Here is a 22,496-nt window from a genome sequence, read left to right as displayed (position 1 = left end):
GGTATGAATAATAAATGCATGTCTTTAAATAATGAACAGCTTATGCCACAACCTATTTTTACTTAATCAGACCTCTATTTATTCCTAATGTATGTTCCCATGCACAAGAAGATATGCTAGGTGTTTTTTTTTTTTTTTCCTACTGCTATTTATTCTCTCAGCATGTGGTTTTTCCTCCTTGATTCATCAATACATATCCCTCTGTGGAATGCCAAGATGTCTTATTTAAAAATATAAAAATGAAATGTACTAACCTGTTGGGTCTTCTGATGTGAAAGTATTGGACTTATATCAAAAAACAAAATAATCAGTTGCTTATCTTTTGATATAACTAGCAGGTGCTGACTGGCATTATGTTGGGCCTTGCTGCTAATCTCTCTTGCTCTCTTTCTAATAACCTGGAAAATTACTATTGGACCACATGTTCTGGTAAATTGGTACTGTTGGACGATAATATATATATTTTTTCATCCTATGCAAATATAATTTTTATTTGTAAATCACTTTACTTTCTTGATTGTGACACAATCAAAATTCCCTGAGGTAAGCAGGGGAGAACTGTGAATTCCAGAAATGCCTGTGCTGCAGTTGCTTGGCCTAGCGCTGGTCTGCACTGGTGAGTCAGTGATTCCCGCTGCAGAGCGGTGCAGCCACTGCTGCAGAACAGTCGTCTGGCTGTTTTCTCCAAGAGGTCTTATTCATGATCAGGACAGCACTATCTAAGAAAGCTTTCTGAGGGTTATTGCTTCTTTTGATGTGAAATACGCTGCCTTCTGTTGTGGGGTGTGTGGGGTCTTCTGGTGGGTGGTGGCTGGAGCTTAGGCAATGGGAGAGGCTGGTGCTTGTCTGAAAGAGGGGTCAAACCTTGTTAGATAGAGTACGAGCTGTCAGATCAGCTGCAGGACAGCCACGTTACTGGATGTTGCTGTGTCTGTGGGTTTTGGGGTAGCAATGGGAGCGTCTGTGTCAGGTGTAATGTTTTCAAAGACTTGTGGGAAGTCCGAGAGTGAAGGCAAGCACCCCTGTGGAGGGAGGCCGGGCAGAGTGCCACCGCCCCAGTGCCCTGCAAGGGCTGGCCATTGTGGGGAATGGGCCTGGGGGGCTGTGAGGAGCAAGGACAGCCTCTGACACACGCTCTTGGGGCAAACAGCACTGAAGCCACCTCGTCTGGCTGTGGAGCTGGTCTCCGTGGCTGTCCCTTGGTGAAGGATTTGCCAGTCGGTGCCCCAAGGCTGGGGGTGGGTGGGCCCTGAAAAAGTGACCAGTTGTTTTGGGGGAGGGCAGTGTCCCTGGGCACGGATCCTCCTGTGAGCCCTGCCGACAGCCGCGCTTCGGCCTCCCATCCCCATGTGGGGGACAGCGTCTATTCACTTAACCCCAACTAAGCAGAAACGCTTCTTGGGTGTGGCCGCTGCGGAGCCGGGGGGCGCTGGGCTCCCCGGCACTTTCTGTCGCTCCCCGGCTCCGCTGTCCCGACGGGACGAAACCCGCCAGACGCCACAGCCCGACCGACCGCTCGGCGTTTTAGCAGCCGCCCGCCACCGCCGTTACCGCCCGGCGCCGCCCGCCGCCGCTGGCCCCGCCCACCCGTAGGCCCCCTCTCCGCCGCCGGGGCTGCCCAGCGGAGCGCCTGCCGGCCCGCCGCGCCCCCCCACCGGCTCCTCGCCCTGGAGCGCGGCGTCTCTTGCCTCCCTGCGGCTCGTGGCTCCTGGGCGGCGGCGTCTCCCGCCGGCCGGGTGGCGGCGCGGTGGGGCGGGCGCGGGAGGCTTCGGACGGGGCGGCCCCGACTCGTTGGGGTCCTGCGCGGCGGCGGCGGGCGGGCGGATCGGTGTCTCCTTCACTTCGCCCTCCAGTGCCAGCGGCTGCAGCAGCGCGGCCTCCTCACGGCGAGACCCGCCCGCACCCCCGGCCCCGCTCCGCCCGGCCCTGCCGCCCTCCCGCGCTAGCCAGGTGCCGACCCGGGCCTCCACCGGCCTCGCGGGAGCAGGGGGAGGCGGGCGGGACTCGGCCCCTGGGCGAGCGGGCGGCGGGGTGGCGAGCGGGGCTGGCGGCCGCGTGGGGTCGAGGGCGGCGGGGCCAGAGGGCGCCTTCCCGAGCGGCCCCGGTTAACGGTGGGGCGGGGGCGGCCGGGCCGGTCCGGGGTTCTCCGCACGCGTTCCCCCTTTTCCCCCCCAGGCCTCCCCCCGTGGCCTCCGCAGGGGCCGCGCCCTCGTCGGCGTGCGGAGCCGGGGCGGGCTGGGCCGGGCGGCGGTTACATAAAGGGCGGCGGGAGGGTCAGGCCGGGATGCCCAAGATGGCCGCGCGGAGGAGTTCACCTTGCGGCGGCAGCGGGCGCCGCTCGCCCTGGCGGCGGGCCGGGCCGGGCGGGAGCGGCTGGGCCTGCCCTGCCTCGGGAAGGGTGTGCTGCTGCCGCCGCCTCCCCGCCCGGCCCGGCTCTTCGCATCCCTTTCGGTGTCCTTCCCTTCAGGACAGGCTCCCCTTGACCCCCCGCTTTCGGTTTCTGAACGCGCAGTTCGTTTTCAGATGTTTAATTTTCCTTCCCTTCTCTGTAGAGTCTCTAAGTTGGCCTAGCTATGGCTACTAGAGTAGAGTGTCCGCCCCCGAGATGTAAGTAGGGAGAGAGCTGAAGCAAGGGTAATGAGGTGGTTTATTTATTTACTTATTTATTTAAGCTTTTAGTGTAAGTCTAAAGGTCAGCGGTGTGTCCGAGGTATTTTAACAAATATTTTTTGAATAATGTCAATTTCTTTGTTGCTATTTACACTAGTGGAATACAGTTTCAATGTAGTAATTGCCTTTTTTTTTTAAATTGAGAGAGTAACTATTTTTTGTTATAGCCTCCATTGTATTACAAAATATAATTTTTTAATTATATCTATCCTCCAGCCTCATCTTCAACATCCTGAGATCTTAAAATTGTTAGAAATCTTTATAGAAGTCCTTGGCATTCCTTTAATTATAGGGTGTGAGAGAGTTTTGAAATATTACCTCGAAGAAAAATCTGTGATGTAATAATTCTGATAACATTAACACTTTTTTCTGTTCTTGGGAATTTTTTTTTCTTCTTTTTACAGAAGAAGAAAGCCTGTTTGTGGCTCCTGAGTAACAGGTTAATTAAGCTTTTTTTTTTTTTTTTAGGGTGACATGAAACAAAGATCAGGGTAGAGCTCCCAGTTGATTCAAGTAGATTCTGTGTTTTTTAAATGAGGAATAAGATGATCTGGTAGTTGCTTTCACAACAAGCCTCACATTGCTAAATGGTACTTAAATTTTAGGCACTTCTAATTAGTAGTTTTTAAGTGAAAGACACTTCAAAATAAAGTTGAAGGAAATTACTTCTGATTAGAAGAATTTGCAAATCAAGATGACTTGCCAACACTGGAGGACACAGGAATGATTTTTATTTTTTTTTGGCCCTGTTTTCATTTAATAAGCATTGTGATGATAGCACTGGCTTATCAGGTGTTCCGTATACCCAGAGTTAACTCTTGGTTTCCCCTTTTGTCCTCATCCATCCCTGTTAGTGTAGGATTAGAACAGCAGTGTGACAGTGTACTCCGTTCTAACTTTTTATCACAAAACTTGCATCTGTAGGCTGGAATGTCTGACAAATGCTGGTTGGTTTCCTTGCAATGATGAACTAGGAAGCTTAACTAGGGCAGATAAAACAACAACATCCTTTTACTGTAGTAATTCTTTAAATTTAGACACAGATACTAGTTTGTTAACTTCTTGGAACATTAACGCTTAGCATAAATCTCTTGCCTGTAATCGTTGTCTAGTCAGATTGGAAGCATTTAAAACAAAAGCTAAAAGCCTGTTTATTTACACTGTAAAGGCATGTCTGTGCTAAAGACTAGTGTAAAACTTTAAAACTAGAAATAATTATTCTTCTGAAGACGCTAGTTAGAACTGAGACCTATTAATTAGAAAAAAAAAATACATAGCTAAACCTTTTCTAAATTATTTTAAGCTGCTAATGAATTGTGCCATTGCTGTACAGCAGAAATTTAGGACAGTGTTCTGAGACTTTCTTGTAATTTGGTCCGGCACCTGCTTCTCTTCATTGAATAAATACTAGGAATCATTTAATATCTTGTCACCAGGATTAGTATCGGTTCTGCTATAGAAATTTCCTTTCTCAAGACTTATTTATTATGGACTTGAACTTGCACTAAGCTTTTTTAAGCTTCAAATGCTGTACATAATTTTCATGACTTTTTGTTTGTGTTTTGTTAAGAGACAGTTACTTTAACTCTATGGAAAACAAGAATTATTTTATATTCTTGAGAAATTGATGGATGTCTTGCTATAGTAACCTGGTTGTAGAGTTTAGAACCCCTTACTAAATAAGGGTGTGGGTTTTTCTGTTATTTTTATTTAAACTGTGAATGTAAATGTTTTTGCTCAGAGGAGGTAGAAGTTATCCTCTTATGGCTTAGGGAGGAGGGGTAAGGTACTCTGGAAAACTGCATTAGAAATTGTAGAAAGATAAGAAACAGTCTTGTGCCTTACCATTGTTTGCTAAAATAGGTTGGTTTTTTTTTTTTAAGAGTAGCAGTTCATAAAGTTAGGCTGTATATGGCAGGTGTAATCAGTTTTTGTTGTTTGTGTTTGTTTTTTTTTTTTTTTCAATGTGGATGGTATTCTGAAATAACGGTCTGTTTAGCGCAATGGTGCCCTAAAGGAAATTATCCTGAATCAAGTGTTCAGGAAAGTTTTCCCTTTATGTAGATAAGGCCATGAAAAGGTAGAAAGAAACTTTTTTAAGGGGGGGGGGAGAGAATTGCCTTGATTCTGTATTATTGAATACACTCATGATCTTGCAGAGATCTGCAGAAGATAAGCAGTTCTATAGCCAGGTGATGAAAATCTAAATATTGGTTAAACGTACTATATAAAAATGAAAGTAAACTTTTCTGCTTTCAGTTGAAAGTTAACATGTGAGATTACTGCCCTTGTTATTTTTGAGGTTCTGAAGATGTTTGTACATTTACTTTAAAAAAAAAAAAAAACCCACAAAAAAAACCAAATCAAAAAAACCCCAAACACCAAAAACCAAAACAACAAAAAAAGCCCCACACAGGAGCAAGGTAAACAGTCATGTTAGTCTGACATCTGTGACTTTCTGTGGAAAACATGTCACCAATCAATTTGAAAACATAGAAGATTTTTGTTTGCTTGTTTTTAGCCTTTTTATGGCAATTTAACTAGTTAATTTCATTGTGTCTTTGTGCCCCGCACCCCTCCCCCCCCCCCCCCCCCCCCGCCTTTTTTTCCCCCCTTTCACAGCATGGGGGTGTTATTAACTCTTTGAAATATGCTCTGTTTTCTGTATTTTAAAACTTTAAAATATGGCACCTCTGTAACAGTGGCCTTTTGCTATTGAAATCATGGGAAAACAGTCACTGAAGGCAGTTACAGATAGAGTTATCTTCAGAGGGAGGAGAACCATTCAGGCTTGTGTGAGACTGTAGGCTGATATCTGTCTATCGGGCCAGGGAGGCTGGGTCATACCTAGTCTTGAATGACAGGTTCTTTAACGATGAGATTGCCAGAGGCTCCCCATCTGAGAAAGGGACTTTTAAAGAGAGCTTTTCTCAGTGACCCAGCAATCCTGCTACTTGTTTGTTTTAGATTAACAAGGCACCCCCACAAATTTAAACTCTTGTAAGTTGGGGAGGTGGGGGGAACTTCATCAGATTGATTGCTAGTTAATGGCATTAGACGTTCCTTTTTAAATTGTATGTCTACTATTTAAAATGTGGGACAAATGATGTTGCAAGACAGATATGCACTCTCTTTACATTTTGAAAATAAAACCTTGTAAGTCCTCTCAGGTAATTTTCTTAAGCATCTGTCAAATTTTACTTTGTGGAACTTCAGGAAATAACTCTGCATTATAGTTTTTCCAGTTTCCAGTTTTCCTGGTTTTTGGTGGTAACTGTCAACTCTGGAAATGCGAGCTGTTAGTTGATTTCTGGTAATTAAAGATCTATGGAGAAATATACTTGAAAAATTAAGAACTGGGTGGTCTTGTGATGTCTCTTCTTGACAAGCAGATTAACTAAGCCAAGTAAGCATTGTGTTCACCATGACCATTACTGAAAATCTGTAGGTGTTTCACGCAATACTGTAATTGTTTGAGCCATCTGTCTGTTAACTGCCTTCATATATGCATCTGCCTTAAAGAGTATCTTTAGAGTTGTGTTAACAGTTTTTTGTGTGTGTGCAGTGATAAAAGGCTCACTATTAATTAGCCTGTTGCTTTTCAGCTCCAATGGCGATTCCTCCATCATATGTAGACCTTGGCAAATCTGCCAGAGATATCTTCAATAAAGGATATGGTAAGAATAGTACCTTTTATAAATCATGGTGTTTGGGTGCAGCAATGAATTGCCTTTTTAAGCCTCTATGTAAAATTAAATGCTCAAATGGCCTGTGTTTCTGGGGAGGGGGAAGGTGTGTTGTGTTTATATCATTACCATCAACTAACAGATCACTGGAGGCTTTCTGTGGGCTGTTTTGATGTGAAGTCTGTTAAATCTTACTGCTTTAGCCACATAAATGTCAGAGGTGTGCAAGTATTCAAGGATGTAAGCATCAAGTGTAATTTAACTTAGGAGTACATTTTGTTTGCCAGTCTGTCAGCGCCACGATATTTGTTGGTACAGAAAGGGATATATACCACTGTAACATTATTTTGTAATAGAAAGAGGAATAGCTAGTGGGATAAGGAATTCTTCAACCCTTTATAATGCCTAAATACCAGACAGTTGCATAGTTAAATTCTGCTTTGTTACAGTGCTGTTTCTTTCTGATCTTTGGGAATGCATGTGGGGGCTTTTTCACCAAGACTGTCGCTCAGCTGTCAGGGTAACAATGTAAATTGACACTTCCATAAAATCTACTTATATTACAGTTCCAATGGCTATGTATTTCCCACTTTTACAGTTTTTTACTTTGATATATTTCTTCTTGGTGATGAGAGATGAATTTCATGCATTGGGGTAGCTCTTCAAATGGCATTGACTACAAAGCCGATGCCACCCTGGGAGCAGAAAAGAATGTTTTTTGTCTGTCGCTAAGTTTACTCTTGGAAGTCATTGTTTGGTAGTTAAATGTACAGTGTACAACTGAGAGGTTACTCCCCGCTTTCTATATGGTGATGATAGAACAGAACTCCTGGCTTGTTCTAGAGTGGCCTCCCTCTACCTGCTGTGGCATCTAAAATTTGAGTGTTACTGAAGTCAGTCAATGGTTGTTTTTATATATGTATATATGTGGCACACGGCTGAGGCTGACTGGAAAACCAGCTTCTTGGAAAATGTGTGTGGTCTTAGTTAAAGCCTACTGGTGTAACTTTGACTTCTGTTTGTTAAGGTTTTGGGTTGGTGAAACTGGATGTGAAAACAAAATCTGCAAGTGGAGTGGTGAGTCTAAATATATTTTATTCATTATATTTTTTGTGCATATGTTGTGATATTTACTTAGAAAGGACACCTTCCAGATGCTGTTAAGTAGTTTATAGGTTATATGAGTGATAAACTTCTGGTGTAAAATAATTTCAGAAGATCTGACTTTATTCTGACTGTAAAAGGGATATCGCACTGTTTAGTAGCCTCTGTAAAATGAAGAGGCTTTTTAGTTGTGCCTAGTCTTATGTCTGAAGGTGAACAAATAGCTGATGTGCTTTTGAAGTATTTTAATGTATCAACCATAGTACACAGCATTTATTTCTAAAGTCCTTTGTGATACTGTTTTTATTTGGTGGAAATTTCTGGCATCTTAATGCTTGTGTGAAGTAGTTGGCAGTGAACTAGCATGTTGAATCTTTGGCACCTCTTTAAAGGTATTAAAGTATTGCAATAATGTTCCATGCAAGATGTCTTGGTCACACAAGCAGTGCCTCCTGGAACTTTTATCTATTTCTAGAGAAGACTTTGCTAGATAAAGATAGACTTTTTTTTCATAACTGGGAGCTTTAACAGTGTAACTGGCTGTTAGAAACAAAGTACATGGGTAACTAACCTTATAATAACTCTATGGGCTGTGTTTTTTTTCTAGAAGTTTGTATCCCAATGAAGCACAGTTTGCAGGAGCCCTATTACAGATGTAGTTGTTCTTATTTTAGCTTATTTCTTTTGAGGACTAACAGTAATACTGGTAAAACTCTCTGAACAATCCAAGCTGTCACGTGAATCCCGTATCAGTTATAAAGCCAACCCTCCCAGGAGGAGAAAGTGCTGGCATGTATGTACTGCAGATGTTTTAAAGCAGAGATAAGAGATAATGCAATAATTTGCTGCTCATGAAGCTGTTACCACAATGGTTGCTGCCACATATACACCATGCAGCAGAAATAGCACAAAGCATGAAGTTAAAGATGACAGTATTTGAACTTGAAGTTGTGTAGTCCCTGTCACTTGCCAAGAAATAGACCTTACTAGAATTGCACAACTGTGTGGATGGTTTAGTGGTTTGCTAACATCATTCAAGTAAATGTCTTGGCCATAGTTAAATTTGATCAGCCACCATTAAAGAACAGCCTTTTGCGCTCTTGCGATGTGCAGTAGGTCTTGGGCTGTGAGAATACAAATGCTTAAGGACTTGTGATTTCAAATCCATGTTTCCTTCTGGGGGAAGTGAGTGTGAGGAGTTGATGTGAAAATGATACTGTGGGTGGAGGAAGTCAGAGATCAAAACTTTGATTTATATGTTTTTAAAATTTGATTTTTAAACCATAAGGGCTATAGTGTTTCAGTGGAAAAAGCTCCTTAACATTTATTTGCAAACCAGACTTCTACTAGGTATTGCCTTTAGTTTCTGAATAGTGGTACACAGAAATTATTCTGTTCTTTGTGAGAATCCAAATAGTAAGAGACATCAGGGACTACTTAATTTAATAAGGAGATATGAGTGATATTGCTAACTTGTAAATATTTTCAAGCATTCCAGGTAAGACTCTACCAGAAGCATAAAATCAGGCTGTTGCCTTAGCTCACAATTCAAACATGAATGTTATTCCTGTGTATTATTAAACCAAAGTGTCGGGGAATAGGAATTTTATAGATGTCAGTAAAAAAAATGCGCTGGCCTTTCACTCAAGCCATAGGCACACAAGTTAGACCAAGAACTCTCTTAAACAACAAAAAACCCAAAACAAAAAAACAAACCACCACCCACCCCACCCCCCAATATGAAAAATGATGACATTCTATGACACTTTACAGCTGTACATAATTTATTTTTGGAGGTGGTTGACTGGAATAATGAAAATACATGTGATCTGTAAGGAATTCTACTGGAGTTGCATTATGTTCCTTATAGTGGCCTTGGCTCTTTGTTTAATTTTTAATTTGCTCATTAGGAGTATCAGATTTTTCAAGAACTTGTTTCTGCTTTTAAGAAGAATACTTATGGTAACTACTGTCTTGCTTCTGACTTGTGTTGCGAACCTGTAGATTTTGTAATAGTGGCAGAAACACTGCAGTTGAGATGGGGCTTGGGGGATGCTTCCATGTGGTCACGAATTGTCCAGTTCTGGAGTGTGTTGTTTCTTCTTCTCTCCCTACAAATTGTCTAATGTTGTTAAACTTGATGCATAGAATAACAAGATCTTAGTGTTTGCTGAAGAGAAGTCTTTTCTCTTTTAGCACTGTGTAATGCTTTCAGGATCACGTGTATCTTCAGTATAACATGGACACTGTCCTTTTTAGGAATTCACAACATCTGGTTCATCGAACACAGACACTGGAAAAGTGAATGGGAGCTTGGAGACCAAATACAAGTGGGCTGAGTATGGGCTGACTTTCACAGAAAAATGGAACACAGATAACACTCTGGGAACAGAAATTGCAATTGAAGATCAGGTAATAAATTAAGATGTAAATGCTCTCAGATAAGAAGAGTATTTATTTGTTTTACCTAACTAGCAGAACTGAATTTATAGCTTTATCTTATCTTCTCCCCCTTCAATTAGATTGCCAAAGGCTTGAAGTTGACATTTGATACAACTTTCTCACCAAATACAGGGTAAGAATTGTTAACCTTTTTACCATATTTAGGGTAGTAACAATGCCCATGGTCAGTAAATGTTCACCTGGTCTGTTGTACTGACAGAGATGTTTGTATGGTTTGCTATTGATCCAAATTAGCAAATCCCAGTGCTGAAGGCTTCCGCTTTTTAGCGTTACATCTTATTCTACGGGGTTAGCATTGGACATTTCACAACAGCCCACTTGGCATATTTTCTGGGATAGAATTACTTGGAAAATTGCAGAAGGCACGGAAATGCCTCTACATGCATCACAAAATGCCCTGTGCTTTCTTGATGGGCTAGCTGTGCTTTGACTGAGTCTAGGGCATGCATGTGCATGGTATTTGGATGCATTGTGTAGAGTCATATAGCTTGAATGTAATGGTTGATTGTGGAAGATCAAGCCTTGTCTTAAGATGACTGTTTTCTGTTTCAGGAAGAAAAGCGGTAAAATTAAGTCAGCTTATAAACGTGAATGCCTAAATCTAGGCTGTGATGTTGACTTTGATTTTGCTGGACCCGCAATACATGGTTCAGCTGTCTTTGGTTATGAAGGCTGGCTTGCTGGTTATCAGATGACTTTTGATAGTGCCAAATCAAAATTGACAAGAAATAACTTCTCTGTGGGTTACAAGACTGGAGACTTCCAACTGCACACTAATGTGTAAGTACTGAAAATGATCCAGATTTACAGAAGCAGGTTTTCTCTACCCCTCTCTCTAGTCTGAATACAAATGCTTGAAACACCAAGAAGTACTTGCAAGGCCATTAAGTGGAGTGCATTTTTCAATAAGAAACTGTAGATAAATGATAAACGTTACTTTGTATCTATCTTTTTCAAAACAGTAAATACCTGTGCCTCGTTAGCACTTACAGCATAATATATACTACAACTTAAAATACTGAAGTACATCCCAATTGGAAGTGCAATAGTTCAGTTATACGGAGCTGATCATAGTGCTTTTTCCCATTACATTAAATTGCATCTGACTATAATTTAAGGGTAGTAGATGTGTTAGAGGTAGTAATTAGCAAAGCACTGGTTAAGTAGGCCAGTAGTAGTTTCTGGAGTAAGACTAGAGCTTTGCTTTTGGACTTTTTGGGTAGGTTCATCTTCTTGACTGTCTTAGATGAAGAGTGCACTTAGAGTGTAACTAAACAAGTGTAAGATCCTGCTTATGAACTTTATTCAGAATTGCTGCCTTTAGATCTTAAATGTTCTTCAGAGCATGCTGATCAAAACCTACTGCAGAAAAGTGTTTTCAATTTAAGTTAATAAAAATTGGCATTGTTCTAGTGTGTCATTTTTGAGGTAGAAGTTTGTCCTTTTTGGAGGGGGAGAATGGGTTTATGGAAACTGAGGGGTATGGGAGGAAGCTGCAAAAGACTTTATAGCCTGGATTGTAAGAATTCCTTTTCAGTTTACTAACGTCAAACACTGTGACAGATTTTTAAAAAGGTCATCTAATTCTTTAGGAATATCATATGTATTCAATAGTCATAGAATTCCAAATGCCCATTCCCTAGGTATTAAGATTTATCTTCTAGTTTTGTAAGGATGTGATCTGGAATTGCATTCAAGTAGTTAGTGTAACATTAGTGTGAGAATTAGCTACAGCACTCTGAAATATTATTTTTTTTTCCCCATCACTTACTGCAGTTTAAGTTTGCCCTGAAGCCTTTGTTCATCTCCACTTCTGACAAAAAATGTGGAACAACTCAAACTTTTGGAATTCTCATTTGAACAAAAATTTAAAGTAGTTAAAAACAAAAAAAATGTTGTGATTATTTAAATATAGGAAACTAACTTCTTTTTCTTAAATTGTGCAGCAATGATGGTTCAGAATTTGGTGGGTCAATTTACCAGAAAGTGAGTGACAATCTTGAAACTGCTGTAAACCTGGCTTGGACAGCAGGTAGCAACAGCACTCGCTTTGGCATTGCGGCTAAATACAAGTTGGATTCCACTGCTTCTATCTCTGTAAGTATGACTCTAACCAGAAGGGTTATGCTAAGCACAGTGTGGTTTCCATTTCTGAGAATCTGTGTGTTATTAGTGCCAAAGAAGGTAATAGGTCAGGAAGTCTTGTATGAATTACTCTTACAATCCAAGCGGTTATAAGTAAACCAGCAGTATTTAAATTCTGTAACGTTGCATACAGCAAAGTCTCTTTTAGAATCTGACTGTCAAATGTTGTGCTGCTCTAGAGGACTTAACATATTTATAAAAAAAAAATAAATAATTTAAAATCACCCTTCATGTCTAGTTCTGTAAGTTTACAGATGTTTTTATAACCAGTGTTTGGGATCTCTGTCGTGTTCTCATGGTAAGAACTCTGGCGATACTGGTTAAAGGTAATATGCAGAAAAGTTTTCTGAATGTTATAAAGTTAGAATTGAACCTGGATTGTTGCATCACTTCCTCTATAGAATGGTTCCAAAGTGAGATAAATAATTTTGCACATTGTGTTTGTGATGATGTTATGAGGTGTTTGCTGCTTGACTGACTGGACCTGCAAGATATTACCACTTTTGTAATCATATGAACACAGAGGATTGTTCTGAAGTGGCTTGTTTTTGGGAGTCTGTAGTGGCAAATTGCTATGGCCTTCTGAAAAGGGGGGAGTGTGGGGGTTCGCCTGACAAACTACATCCCAGTAACAGTTCCCCCTGCCATTATGTTCTGTTTACTCTTAAATATGTTACTATTTCAGCTGTAAGTTGGGGGCCAAGGGCGTAGCTGGGAAGAGAGAATCCAGTAAGCACGGAGATATTGGAAGAGCAAGTAAAACTTGGTTAAATTAATAATGGTGATGTTGCCGTAGTTATTCTAGTTTCTGAATGATAACAAAGAACTAATCAGTTACAACATTTCAATTGCTTTTGTCTTTTTTTTTTTTCAGGCAAAAGTGAACAATTCTAGTCTAGTTGGAGTGGGTTACACCCAGACTCTGAGGCCAGGTAAGGGTTATCATGTGAATTCATGTCACATACATATCTTTTATGCATCACAAAGAAAAGCTTTGAGATCTACGCATTTATATGCAACTATTTCCCTTATTCACAATAACTTTGTCTTGAAGGCAAAGTAGATGTTTTATAGTAGCTTGTGTTGCACATCAAACCTTTTTACTAAACCAAACAAATTCCATTGTATCCAATGGTATTTCTGCATCATATTCCTCATTGATTTGTGTAGGATTGGATTGTATGGTGTTTGATAGCTTAGCTTTAGGCTGTGGAAAGCAGTCTTTTTTTGCATTGCTTTCTCCAGTTATATCATACTGGATGATTGCAGTACTTGAAATAATGATTAATTGTCAAAAGAACACACTTCCTGCTCTTCATACTTAGTAAAAAAAAAACCTCCAGAACTTTACTTGTACTGTTTTAAATATGAAAGTGCCTGTTAATGCTGTATTACCATTGGTTAGTTCCTTATTTGAAAAACAGTAAAAATTGTAGTTTCATTCCATCCCTTCCTTGGTACAAATGTCTTGTGTTTTTATACAGAATTTTTGTTCTTCCTTGCACACCTTAACTTAGAAAAGGAGAGCTCTTGTGTACTTACCAATAAGAGACTTTATATATCCAATTTCTAAAACAGTATTTACAAAAAGTGCCTAGCTTGATTCACATGGCTAGCTTTCAATAAATTTAATGGGTAAATGGATTCTTCTGTAGAAGTCTTTAGAGGAAAGTAATGAAATATAAAAAGGGCTGTAGTTGGGACTCATAATGACAGAGATTGGGTTGTATGAAAGTTACTTTATTGTATGTTGTAAACATGCTCTTTAAAAATCTTACAGGTGTGAAGCTTACACTCTCTGCCCTGATAGATGGAAAGAGCATCAATGCTGGTGGCCATAAACTTGGTCTTGGCCTGGAATTGGAGGCTTAAAAAGGTGAAGAAACTGCTGCAGAGAAGGGATATCAGAAGAATTTGGCCTTAAAATGTATTTCCAATGTGACCAGCAGGCTTTTTTTTCCCCGAGAAGGATGACCTAGAACAAGAGCTGTATTTGAAGTATTTAGACAGTTACTTGTTAGCTGGTTTCTAGTTAAATTGGTTACCCATCTAGTTAAAATTCTGCATTAGTGCAGTCACTTAAACATTATTTAAATGTATTTAACTGTTTAATGCGCTACCCACAAATAATGAAATAGACATTTATGAAAACTGTACAATTGTGTGCATGTTTGTTTTTATGTTCCTTTTAACATTTGATATTGCCATTGAATGAAAAATGGATCAGTGGATGTTTTGAAACGAGGTCAACGGTTTTGTTAAATCACCTTAAGTAGAAATACATTTGGTATCCCAAGACAAATTATGAATAAAACAAGTACACACATATACTTGTGCCTCAGATATTTTAAGAATTTGAGATATGAGGGTAGTGCTCAGTTAGTTTTAACTTAATCCAAGAAGTAGTGCTCTGTACCTTTTGTGCAATTAAGGACCCCTGCCCACGACCACATTGAGTATAGATGGTTTTCACCGAACAGTTGGGATTCCTCAAGCAAGTTGAATGTGCTTTTCTGTCAGGTAAGACTTGTCATGACACAACGGTTTACTTCTCTGTGTTCCACAGACAAGATTTACTGCATTACTAGTTGGCCTCCTCATGCAAAGAGTGCAGAATGATGTACTTGGCACACTGAGACATTTAAGAACTGCTCCTTGGTGCTTTTGCCCAAGGGGTAAAAAACCACCACAAACACACCTTTTGCTTATATTTGTATGAAGTGAGACGTATCTCTGCAACTGAATGTAACAGTATAATGGTGTAACAGCCTGCTTATCCCAACTGCTGTGAGAGGTTTCTGCTTAAAATGACTGAAATAAAGGCTTAATTTTAAATGGAGACAGGAAAATGCATCTGATTTTGCTTTCCCTTTGACTGATAAATCTTGGCTGATACCAATTTTAAGTCCAGAAACGTGGAATAATGGAAAAACTCTCATGTTTTTCCAGGGTAAAATTAAGAGATAATGGAAATATGAGAGATATTTGGTGTGTGAACATAACATCCCTTGAGGTCAAACATAACTAGCTGTGACTGCTTTTGCTGTGGAATATATTAAATACATGTAGTTACAGTGCTTATGGTTAAGAATGGGGGTTTACGGAGTTCAGGAGAGTGCCTGGAACATACTTACAATCTCTCATAGCTGAGAAGGGTATGTTGATACTTAAGTCTCGCAGCCTGTAGGTCACAGCAGCTTCCTTTATAAGGCAGGTGGCTAGCTTATGATCAGGAAGATTTATCTCTGGTTTGCAAGCTGTGTTCCGTTCATGCTGGATTAGACATAACCCCCATAAAAGTCCTAGTGATTTGCTTGAGGTCTTGTTCCATCCTGCATTGTTACCCTCATACTCAAATTCTGGAGTTAAGTACTCTGTTGTCAGCTGCCTGTGTTTAGGCTTTAGCTGTGGAATAGCTGGGACACCTTCTTTGCAGTAGATAGAGCAGAGCTTAAGCTTCTAGCTCAGGCTCCTGAGCAGGCTTGTTAGTGCATTTGACTGGTTTTGTTCCATGACGAAGAGAAGGTTTGTCAGCGCTTGTGCTTTGGAATACCTGTACTGCTGTTGTCTCTAGATGCCCTTTTATGAGGAGCACTTCCACTACTTGATGGTGGAAGAAGCACGTAAGGTGCAATTTCTTACTCTTTTTGTTGCATGTTAACACTTGTAAACTGTATTTTTAATTTGAATTGGTTTTATGTGCTTGACCACTTAAAGCTAGAGACCATGCAGCCAGATATTTGAATTTTAGTATGGGTTATCTTTTTAGTTTAAACCATCTTTGGTGCCTCACAAGTTGTGTCCAGGCTTCTTCTTGGAAAAAAAGTAAAAATAATCTAACTGTAGTACCTGGGCAGATAAAGGACTTGCTTCAAAATGTCTTTTGCTTATGAACAATGTCTTATTTGCATATGTAAACAAGTGTGGCTACAACAATGATGTTTCTCAGTTTTTTGTAAGCTTTTGATAGGGCTGTAGGGGTCTGACTTCTTCACTACCTGCTCAGCTCTAGCTATTTTTCCTGAGGTTACAAAATGTGTAAGTGAAATAAAAGCAGATACCGTGGACTTTCTCTTCCACTCTTCATACAAATTAGTAATAGAAAGCTTGAACCCATTCATTTTACTGTTTTCATGTGCATCACTTCACTAGTCCTTAGCCTTTAAACTTTTAAGTAGTTTTATTTGTTATAATGCTGATGGGCAACTGGAGAGATAAAAGGGTTCTGCAGTAGTAAAGACGACTGTGAAAATAAGAGTTTTCCTAAAATATGCTGTCATAAATCACTATTTTGAGCATAAAAAGGAAGTGTCTATCTCTTGACATCTCTCAAGTGAGGCTTATAAAGATGGCTTTCAATCGTGCTTTTCAAGCGTGTTACAGAAGCTGGTGGTGTAATTGGAGTTTTGTGGTAAGGAACGTTGGTAGTTCAAATAACTCCATTTTGTTAGAACATGTAAAAAGCCTTAATCACAACTTTCAGTGATAGCCAGCCTTTCCTCGGGTGTCATTCTGAATAAAATAAAGACAGTTGAGATAACCAATGACCTGAGCATGGCTGTGCATCTTGTTTGTGTGAACTGTAGCACCGCATTCCTGCCTGGTGTGGCTGGAGTAGGGGTTGTCTGTCTGCATATTACAAGGAGACTTAATCACACTTTCATAAATAAAAATCCTTTCATGTGAGATTATGATGCCCTGGATTTTATAAGTGACTGTGAGTGACTCGAGCATTTATGTTCTTGCTGTGCCATAGAAATTCTTCAGATTATTTCAATTAATGTTGCACTCTTCACATGGTTCAACTTGGTGTGGTACATTCTTAAATCTGCCTGTTGCATACTGCAGTCCTTCAAAACGAGGAAACTTGTTTGGAGCTGTTTTTGGAACGGGTATGGAAACATTTCACCCCCAAGCACCGGGGCACAGGTGTTTACCTTTCCCTTGGCTATCTCTGGGATAAAGCCAGGTAGTAACAAGAGTGTGCTTGCTGCCCTCTAATGTCCTGTTGTGGTGTTCGGCTCATTACTGCAATAGTCTGTTACCAGGCACAGAGGCACGTTTAAATCTGTGGTGACTGCACTTCAGTAGAAGTAGAACGGAGCAACCAGGAGACAGCCCATGTGTGGATGATTCAGCCCTGCTTATGTCAAAGGTCCTTGCTTCCTTATGGTTCCTGACAGCAAAGACAGGCAATCAGTGCAAGGTAAGCCACTAATAAATGACAACTACTGGGTTGCACCTGTGGCAGTAGTGTCTTAACGGCAGGTACAAGTGCTTCCTGTGAACTGGCAGAAAGGAAAGCCCCAAAAAAATGCTCGTTCGGTTCTTATGTGACATGAAAGGGCTACATTTGTGGCACGCGGTTTTATCGTGTCTGTCAGCCTCCCTTTGCAGTGGAATATTTTTGTTCCTGATCTGGTCTGGAATTGGAATAAAACCACAGATTATATCAATTATTGTAGTGTGCATTCATTGTATGTTACCGATGGTTCCCTTCTCATGATTGTTCCTGGGCCTGCCTTTTAGTTGCCCGTTGTGTTTGTCTTTCCACATGCTGCTGGGTTAAATGGAAAGCAATAAACAACTAGATTCATTTTTGTGAGCCTAATGTACAGCATCATCCGCTTTAGCTGCGAGTTTGATACTAGTGCTCATGTAAAAAGAGGCAGGCTTTTCTTGCACAGTGATTTCTGAAAGATAAGCAATTAAAACATAAAAATGCTATTAGATAACATGTGGGGTGTTATACACTGTGAGATTTAGTTCATATCTAGACTTACCTACTGGAGTTGGGAAAAGTGCTGACAGACCTTTAACGATGGCGACCAGTCAGACTTTGTTTCAGCTCCAAATATTTGACCTTTACTGCAGCATGTGGTTTGGGTTTTTGTGTGGTTTTTTTTTTTTTTTTTTAAATGAGAATTTTCTGCTGAAACTGATGCCATGGCAATAGTTGCAGTACAACCACCGCCGATTCACAGGGATGTGAGCATCAGAAATCTCCCAAGTTGTGGGTGTTTTCCTGGGATGTTCTTTGCCCTGGATCCAGGGGGGAAGATCCTAGTGCTAAAGTAACGACTCTATTTGACGATTTTACATTGTTAGCAACACAGTACCGTTTTTGTTTACGGTGCCTGTGCTCCTATTGGAACACTAAATGGGCGTTACAAACGCCTCGCTAATCTGTCTGGGTGCGCTCCCTGGAGCCGGCTGGGTGCGGCAGCCTGCCTCCGGCTGGAGCCCGGCCTGGCACGGCGGGGAGCGCGGAGTCCTTGGAGAACGCTATTGATCCGCGGCGGCGCGGTTAGACACGCGCACCTTGGCCAGGCGCGCGCCACCCCTGCCTCCGTGAAAGGCACGCGCTGCCGGCCGCGTGCCGAGGGCGCCATCTGGCGGCCGCCGCTGCCCCCGCGCCTCCCGCTGTGGGGAAGGACGCGGGTCTGTGAGGCACCTCTCCGGGCCCGCCGGCCGGGAGAAACCGGGTGGAAAATAACAACTGCGGTAAATTTAATCCTGATCCTGAGCTAAAGGGACAGAATTAGAGGGGGGGAAACCCCCGTTCAGGCTGGCGCTCGGGTGTCCTTCAGCCCCGTGTCTGGAACAAGTGGGCAGCACCTGTCGGCTCCTGAGGGAGTGTTTGGTCCCGCGCCCAACCTGGGACTGCCGGTTCCTGCGTGCACCCCTCTTCTACCCAAACAAAACTAATTAACGAAGCAGGCTATCTTCTTGACTGCTGCTTTGCTCGCAACACTTTTCTAGAAACCTCCAAATGGCTTGAGATCCCTTGATTTCCAAAGGGACTTTCTGCCCACCCTCGGCTCTGAGAAGCACTTGCTGACAGGAGGACAGGGCACACCAGCTGCTGAAAGCCAGAAGGCAAAGGGGAAGGATTCAAAATGCTGCCTGACTTGTGATCTTCCCGTGTCTGGTGGCACAAGATGCCACAGCGTGGCACCACTGACCCTGTGGTGGCCACGTGGCTTGCCGGCAGCATGGCTGTGCTGCTGCAGCCGGGGACCTTGCACTGCCACAGTGTAGATAGCTCAAAAACTCTTCCCCCATCTTTAAAATTAATTTAAGTCCCAATCAAGCAATTAGATCACAGGGACAGGGAAGAGTGCCTGACAAGTCTACTCAGGCCTGTCCCTTGGGGACACTGAGGTGAAGCGCGTGTATCCTTTTGCTGGCGCTGTGTGGTGGTGGCCTCCCACTAGAAGCGGTTGCAGGGTGGTCAGCACTGCTGTGACGAGCAACCCCACCACTATCCCTTTCACACAGAGGGGCTGTTAAAAAGCTGATGGGCAGAATATTTCGGTTGAGGGTGGGTTATTTTGTTCATGAACATACAAAACTTGTCTTTCCTGGACCAAACCAGAAGACTAGTGCATCTATGGTGCCGGGCAGTGAACCGTGCAGCCAGCACTGCTCACCTGGTCTTTTTGGGGACCCTCATTGGTTTTTTGAGCCTTGTTTCCCTGCCCAAGCAGAGCATGCAAACACCCCTTTGCCAGGTATGTTGAGTCCCTCAGCTACTGGGGGGTGGGAGAAGGGGGTGCACTGCCAGCTGTGGGCTAGGCCTGGGCCCAGGGCAAATTTACAGTTATAGTGAATTTTTTCCTTGCTACCTTGTTGAGTGGATTGAGTGGGTTACAATTGATCATGAGAGTCACCTGGTATCACTTTTTACTTCTCTAATTGGCAGCATGTGCTTTGGAGAGCAGGGTAGGGTGTATTCCTGCCTTGCCCTATTGTTGGTGGTGCTCCACATGTGTCCTTTAGCCTGGACAAAAGCATGGCCGTAGCAGAGGAGGATGCAGTGGTGTTTGCTGCAGTAGTGTTTGGATGCGGGCTGCTCACTGTCATAACTGGGAGGCTCATGGGTTGGGCTGAGCAGGACCAGCTCTACTGGACATCCCCATGGATGTGGTAAGCAGAGGTGGTGGCCTTCCATGCTGCTAGCTGCAGAGTCTTCACTGGCAGAGACAGCACCAGGTGAGCGTGAATGGGCATTTCTGGTGTTTCAGGAATCAATGTTTTATGAAATGTTTTTAAGTAAACTGCGATTAACTAATACCTCTTCTGGGTACTGTAATTTAGTGTGGCTGTAGGCTTGTATTGCAGCCTCTGTAACAGAAAGCTGATCTCCTCCCATGGTATTTGAGGAAATATTTTATTATTGGTTTACTTTTTTTGAAGTTCCTTGGGAAATCTCATACAACATTCAGTCCTGGTGCAAGACTGGTAGGTTTTCAGGTGAGACCTAATGCTTTTTAGCAAAGGTCCTCTTTGTGTTTAGGGTATATCAGCATGCTGTTGAAATTGTTTACAGCCCACTCATATAGTCCAAAACTCACCTGGCTTAACTTTATCATGCCTATCACAAGGTGAATTCATGAGCGTGCATAGATGTTGGAGTCTTGGTAGGTCTCTCTGCTAAGCCAGCACGACCCAACTAACCCACTTTCTGCTTCAAAATGTCTCCCTCTCGTGGGCTGTGTAAACGGTCTGGCTCAAAGTCCCATTTCCTACCATTTCCTTTTCTTTTGTGGGAAGCTGTAGCAGGGAGGTGTACCATGCAGTCCCACCACAGCCATTTGTAGCAGCCTCTTCCAGAAGCACAGTTCCTCCTAACTCACAGCACACTCCCATCCCAAGAGGAGTGCCAGGGAGTTATGTGGTTGCTCTTGGTTGCCCCTGTGCTTGGTGAAGCACCACTCAGTACTGGGCACAGAGAGCGATGCTCTGCAGGGAGCATGAGCCCACTGTCTTGGAAGGATGTTTTTGTTAGCCTAATCCAGTTTCTTCTTCCTGAAATGAGATTGCTCTCATATTTCTGTTTGGGATTTCTTGAATTAAAAATATGGTGTGTCGCTGTAAGACGTGTGTCTAGTTTGGTGGGGTTGGGGTACACCTGGCCCTTGCGTGCTGGCCACACTGCAGAGTGCGGCTGTGTTGGCATTCATTGCAAGTGGGTATGTTCCTGCCTTGGCCGTGTGAGCTGAGCTGCCTGCACAGCAGCAAATGGGTACCTGAGGGGCAGGGTTTCAGGCATAAAGACCTCAGTCTGCTTAGCAGTAAGGGAGAGAAGGAAAGAGAAGTGGAGAAGTACCCAAAATGTAAACTTTCCACGAAAATAAAGCTTTAATTTTAACGTTTTCCTTCCCCCTTCACAGAATAACTTTCCTGTTGCATGGGAAAAACCATTCTTGCCTTTCCTCTGTTTTTCTTCCCTTATCCTTGGTAGCCTTTGAATCCCTTGGAGGAAAAGTACTGGGAGTTAGTTGAAACGATTTGGTGTGGCTGTAGCTGTTACGGTCCTATTTCTTTTTATGGAGATGAAGTAAGCTAAACCTAATGTGGAAAGAAAAGATAATTAAACATAGAAAAGGCAGTTATAACTTCTTCTAGTGAGTTTGGCTCCCTAATTTCCTCCACCTCTTCTGCTGGAGAAATGTGACCATGACACAAGGCTGCTTGGCCCTTCTGAGACCTAGGAAACCTCTACTGGCACAGGCTGCCTAAAGCTAGCTATTTTCCTGCTTATAGGTTCTCAGTTTATTAGCCTGGAGGCAAAAGAAGTAAAATGAGACCTAATAAGGTCAGGAAGGAGCACATAAGAGGTAGAATACAGAAATGCTTGATCATAAAATTAAAGTTATCTTATTATGCCTTTATGCAATACAGATGGTCAAAATTAAGATTGCTTGTACAAATTTAATTAGTCTTTTGCAACCTTCTGGGTGCTTAGCTTTGCAGCCTTAATCATGTGCCTTTAATGTAGTTTGTGGAGGTGACTATATATGCTTTCTAAGGTCAACAGGAAGACCCTAGCTGTAGGTCTGAAGTTTTCATGAAGAGTTTATCATAGTCCATGGCTGGAAGTTTAAATATACACTTGAAGTTAAGCTTGATCTCAAGGGCATCACTCAATATCTGGTATGTGAGTGACTATGTTGAAAATCAAGAAAGGAAAACTTGGTAGCACCTGTCAAAGTGCTGCATGACCATGTACGTAACGAAAGCTGCATGAGAGAGGGGAGCAAGATGGGCTTGGTGGCACCTGGGGTCTTTTCTGTAACATCAGAATGAATTTTGGGGTCCCAGATCTCTGGGTTTTGATCTCTGGTGTCTGTGCTTTTGCCTCTTTCAAGTTTGTCTTCAGTGATGACTTGGATCAGTCTCAGATTGTTAGACCTATCGGTCTGATCCTGTGCAGCAGACCTTGGTGGGGCCTGACAAGCTCAGCTTTGCTACTGTGGCCCAGGCTCTCAGCAGGAGACCTTACTAGCTCCATCTTGCTTGTCCCCCTGGCCCAAGGAGAGGGACCTCTTTGCCTGTTGTTGGGAATAGTTCCCAGGAAATGACTGTGCCTGAGACCCAGAGGTGATGTAGAAGCTGGCTTTACACAACTGTGAAGAAACTGCA

At 42.4% G+C, this 22,496-nt stretch overlaps 1 protein-coding gene across 1 annotated transcript; it reads left to right on the top strand.

Moving 5' to 3' along the window:
• Positions 1-1,616: 1,616 nt before the first annotated feature.
• Positions 1,617-14,907, top strand: VDAC2 (voltage dependent anion channel 2). The gene is made up of 9 exons (XM_074591625.1): positions 1,617-1,950; positions 6,276-6,347; positions 7,384-7,433; positions 9,720-9,872; positions 9,983-10,035; positions 10,476-10,703; positions 11,870-12,020; positions 12,943-13,000; positions 13,849-14,907. Exons 2-9 carry the CDS (start codon positions 6,281-6,283, stop codon positions 13,938-13,940), a joined length of 852 nt encoding a protein of 283 aa, XP_074447726.1. The 5' UTR covers positions 1,617-1,950; positions 6,276-6,280; the 3' UTR covers positions 13,941-14,907.
• The last annotated feature ends 7,589 nt before the right edge of the window (positions 14,908-22,496 follow it).

This window comes from Larus michahellis, chromosome 6 (assembly GCF_964199755.1).
Source record: "Larus michahellis chromosome 6, bLarMic1.1, whole genome shotgun sequence".
In the NCBI taxonomy this organism is placed as follows: domain Eukaryota; kingdom Metazoa; phylum Chordata; class Aves; order Charadriiformes; family Laridae; genus Larus; species Larus michahellis.
The sequence above is the reverse complement of the archived record's forward strand: the minus strand, read 5'-3'. Positions and strand labels throughout refer to the sequence as shown.

What these genes read in the sequence shown, in the direction of transcription:
- VDAC2 (XM_074591625.1), top strand. Translation starts at nt 6,281, where the DNA reads ATGGCGATTCCTCCATCATATGTAGACCTTGGCAAATCTGCCAGAGAT. An exon ending in AAATTGCAATTGAAGATCAG is followed by an intron (nt 9,873 to 9,982) that starts GTAATAAATTAA and finishes CCCTTCAATTAG; the next exon opens with ATTGCCAAAGGCTTGAAGTT. An exon ending in TTCCAACTGCACACTAATGT is followed by an intron (nt 10,704 to 11,869) that starts GTAAGTACTGAA and finishes TAAATTGTGCAG; the next exon opens with CAATGATGGTTCAGAATTTG.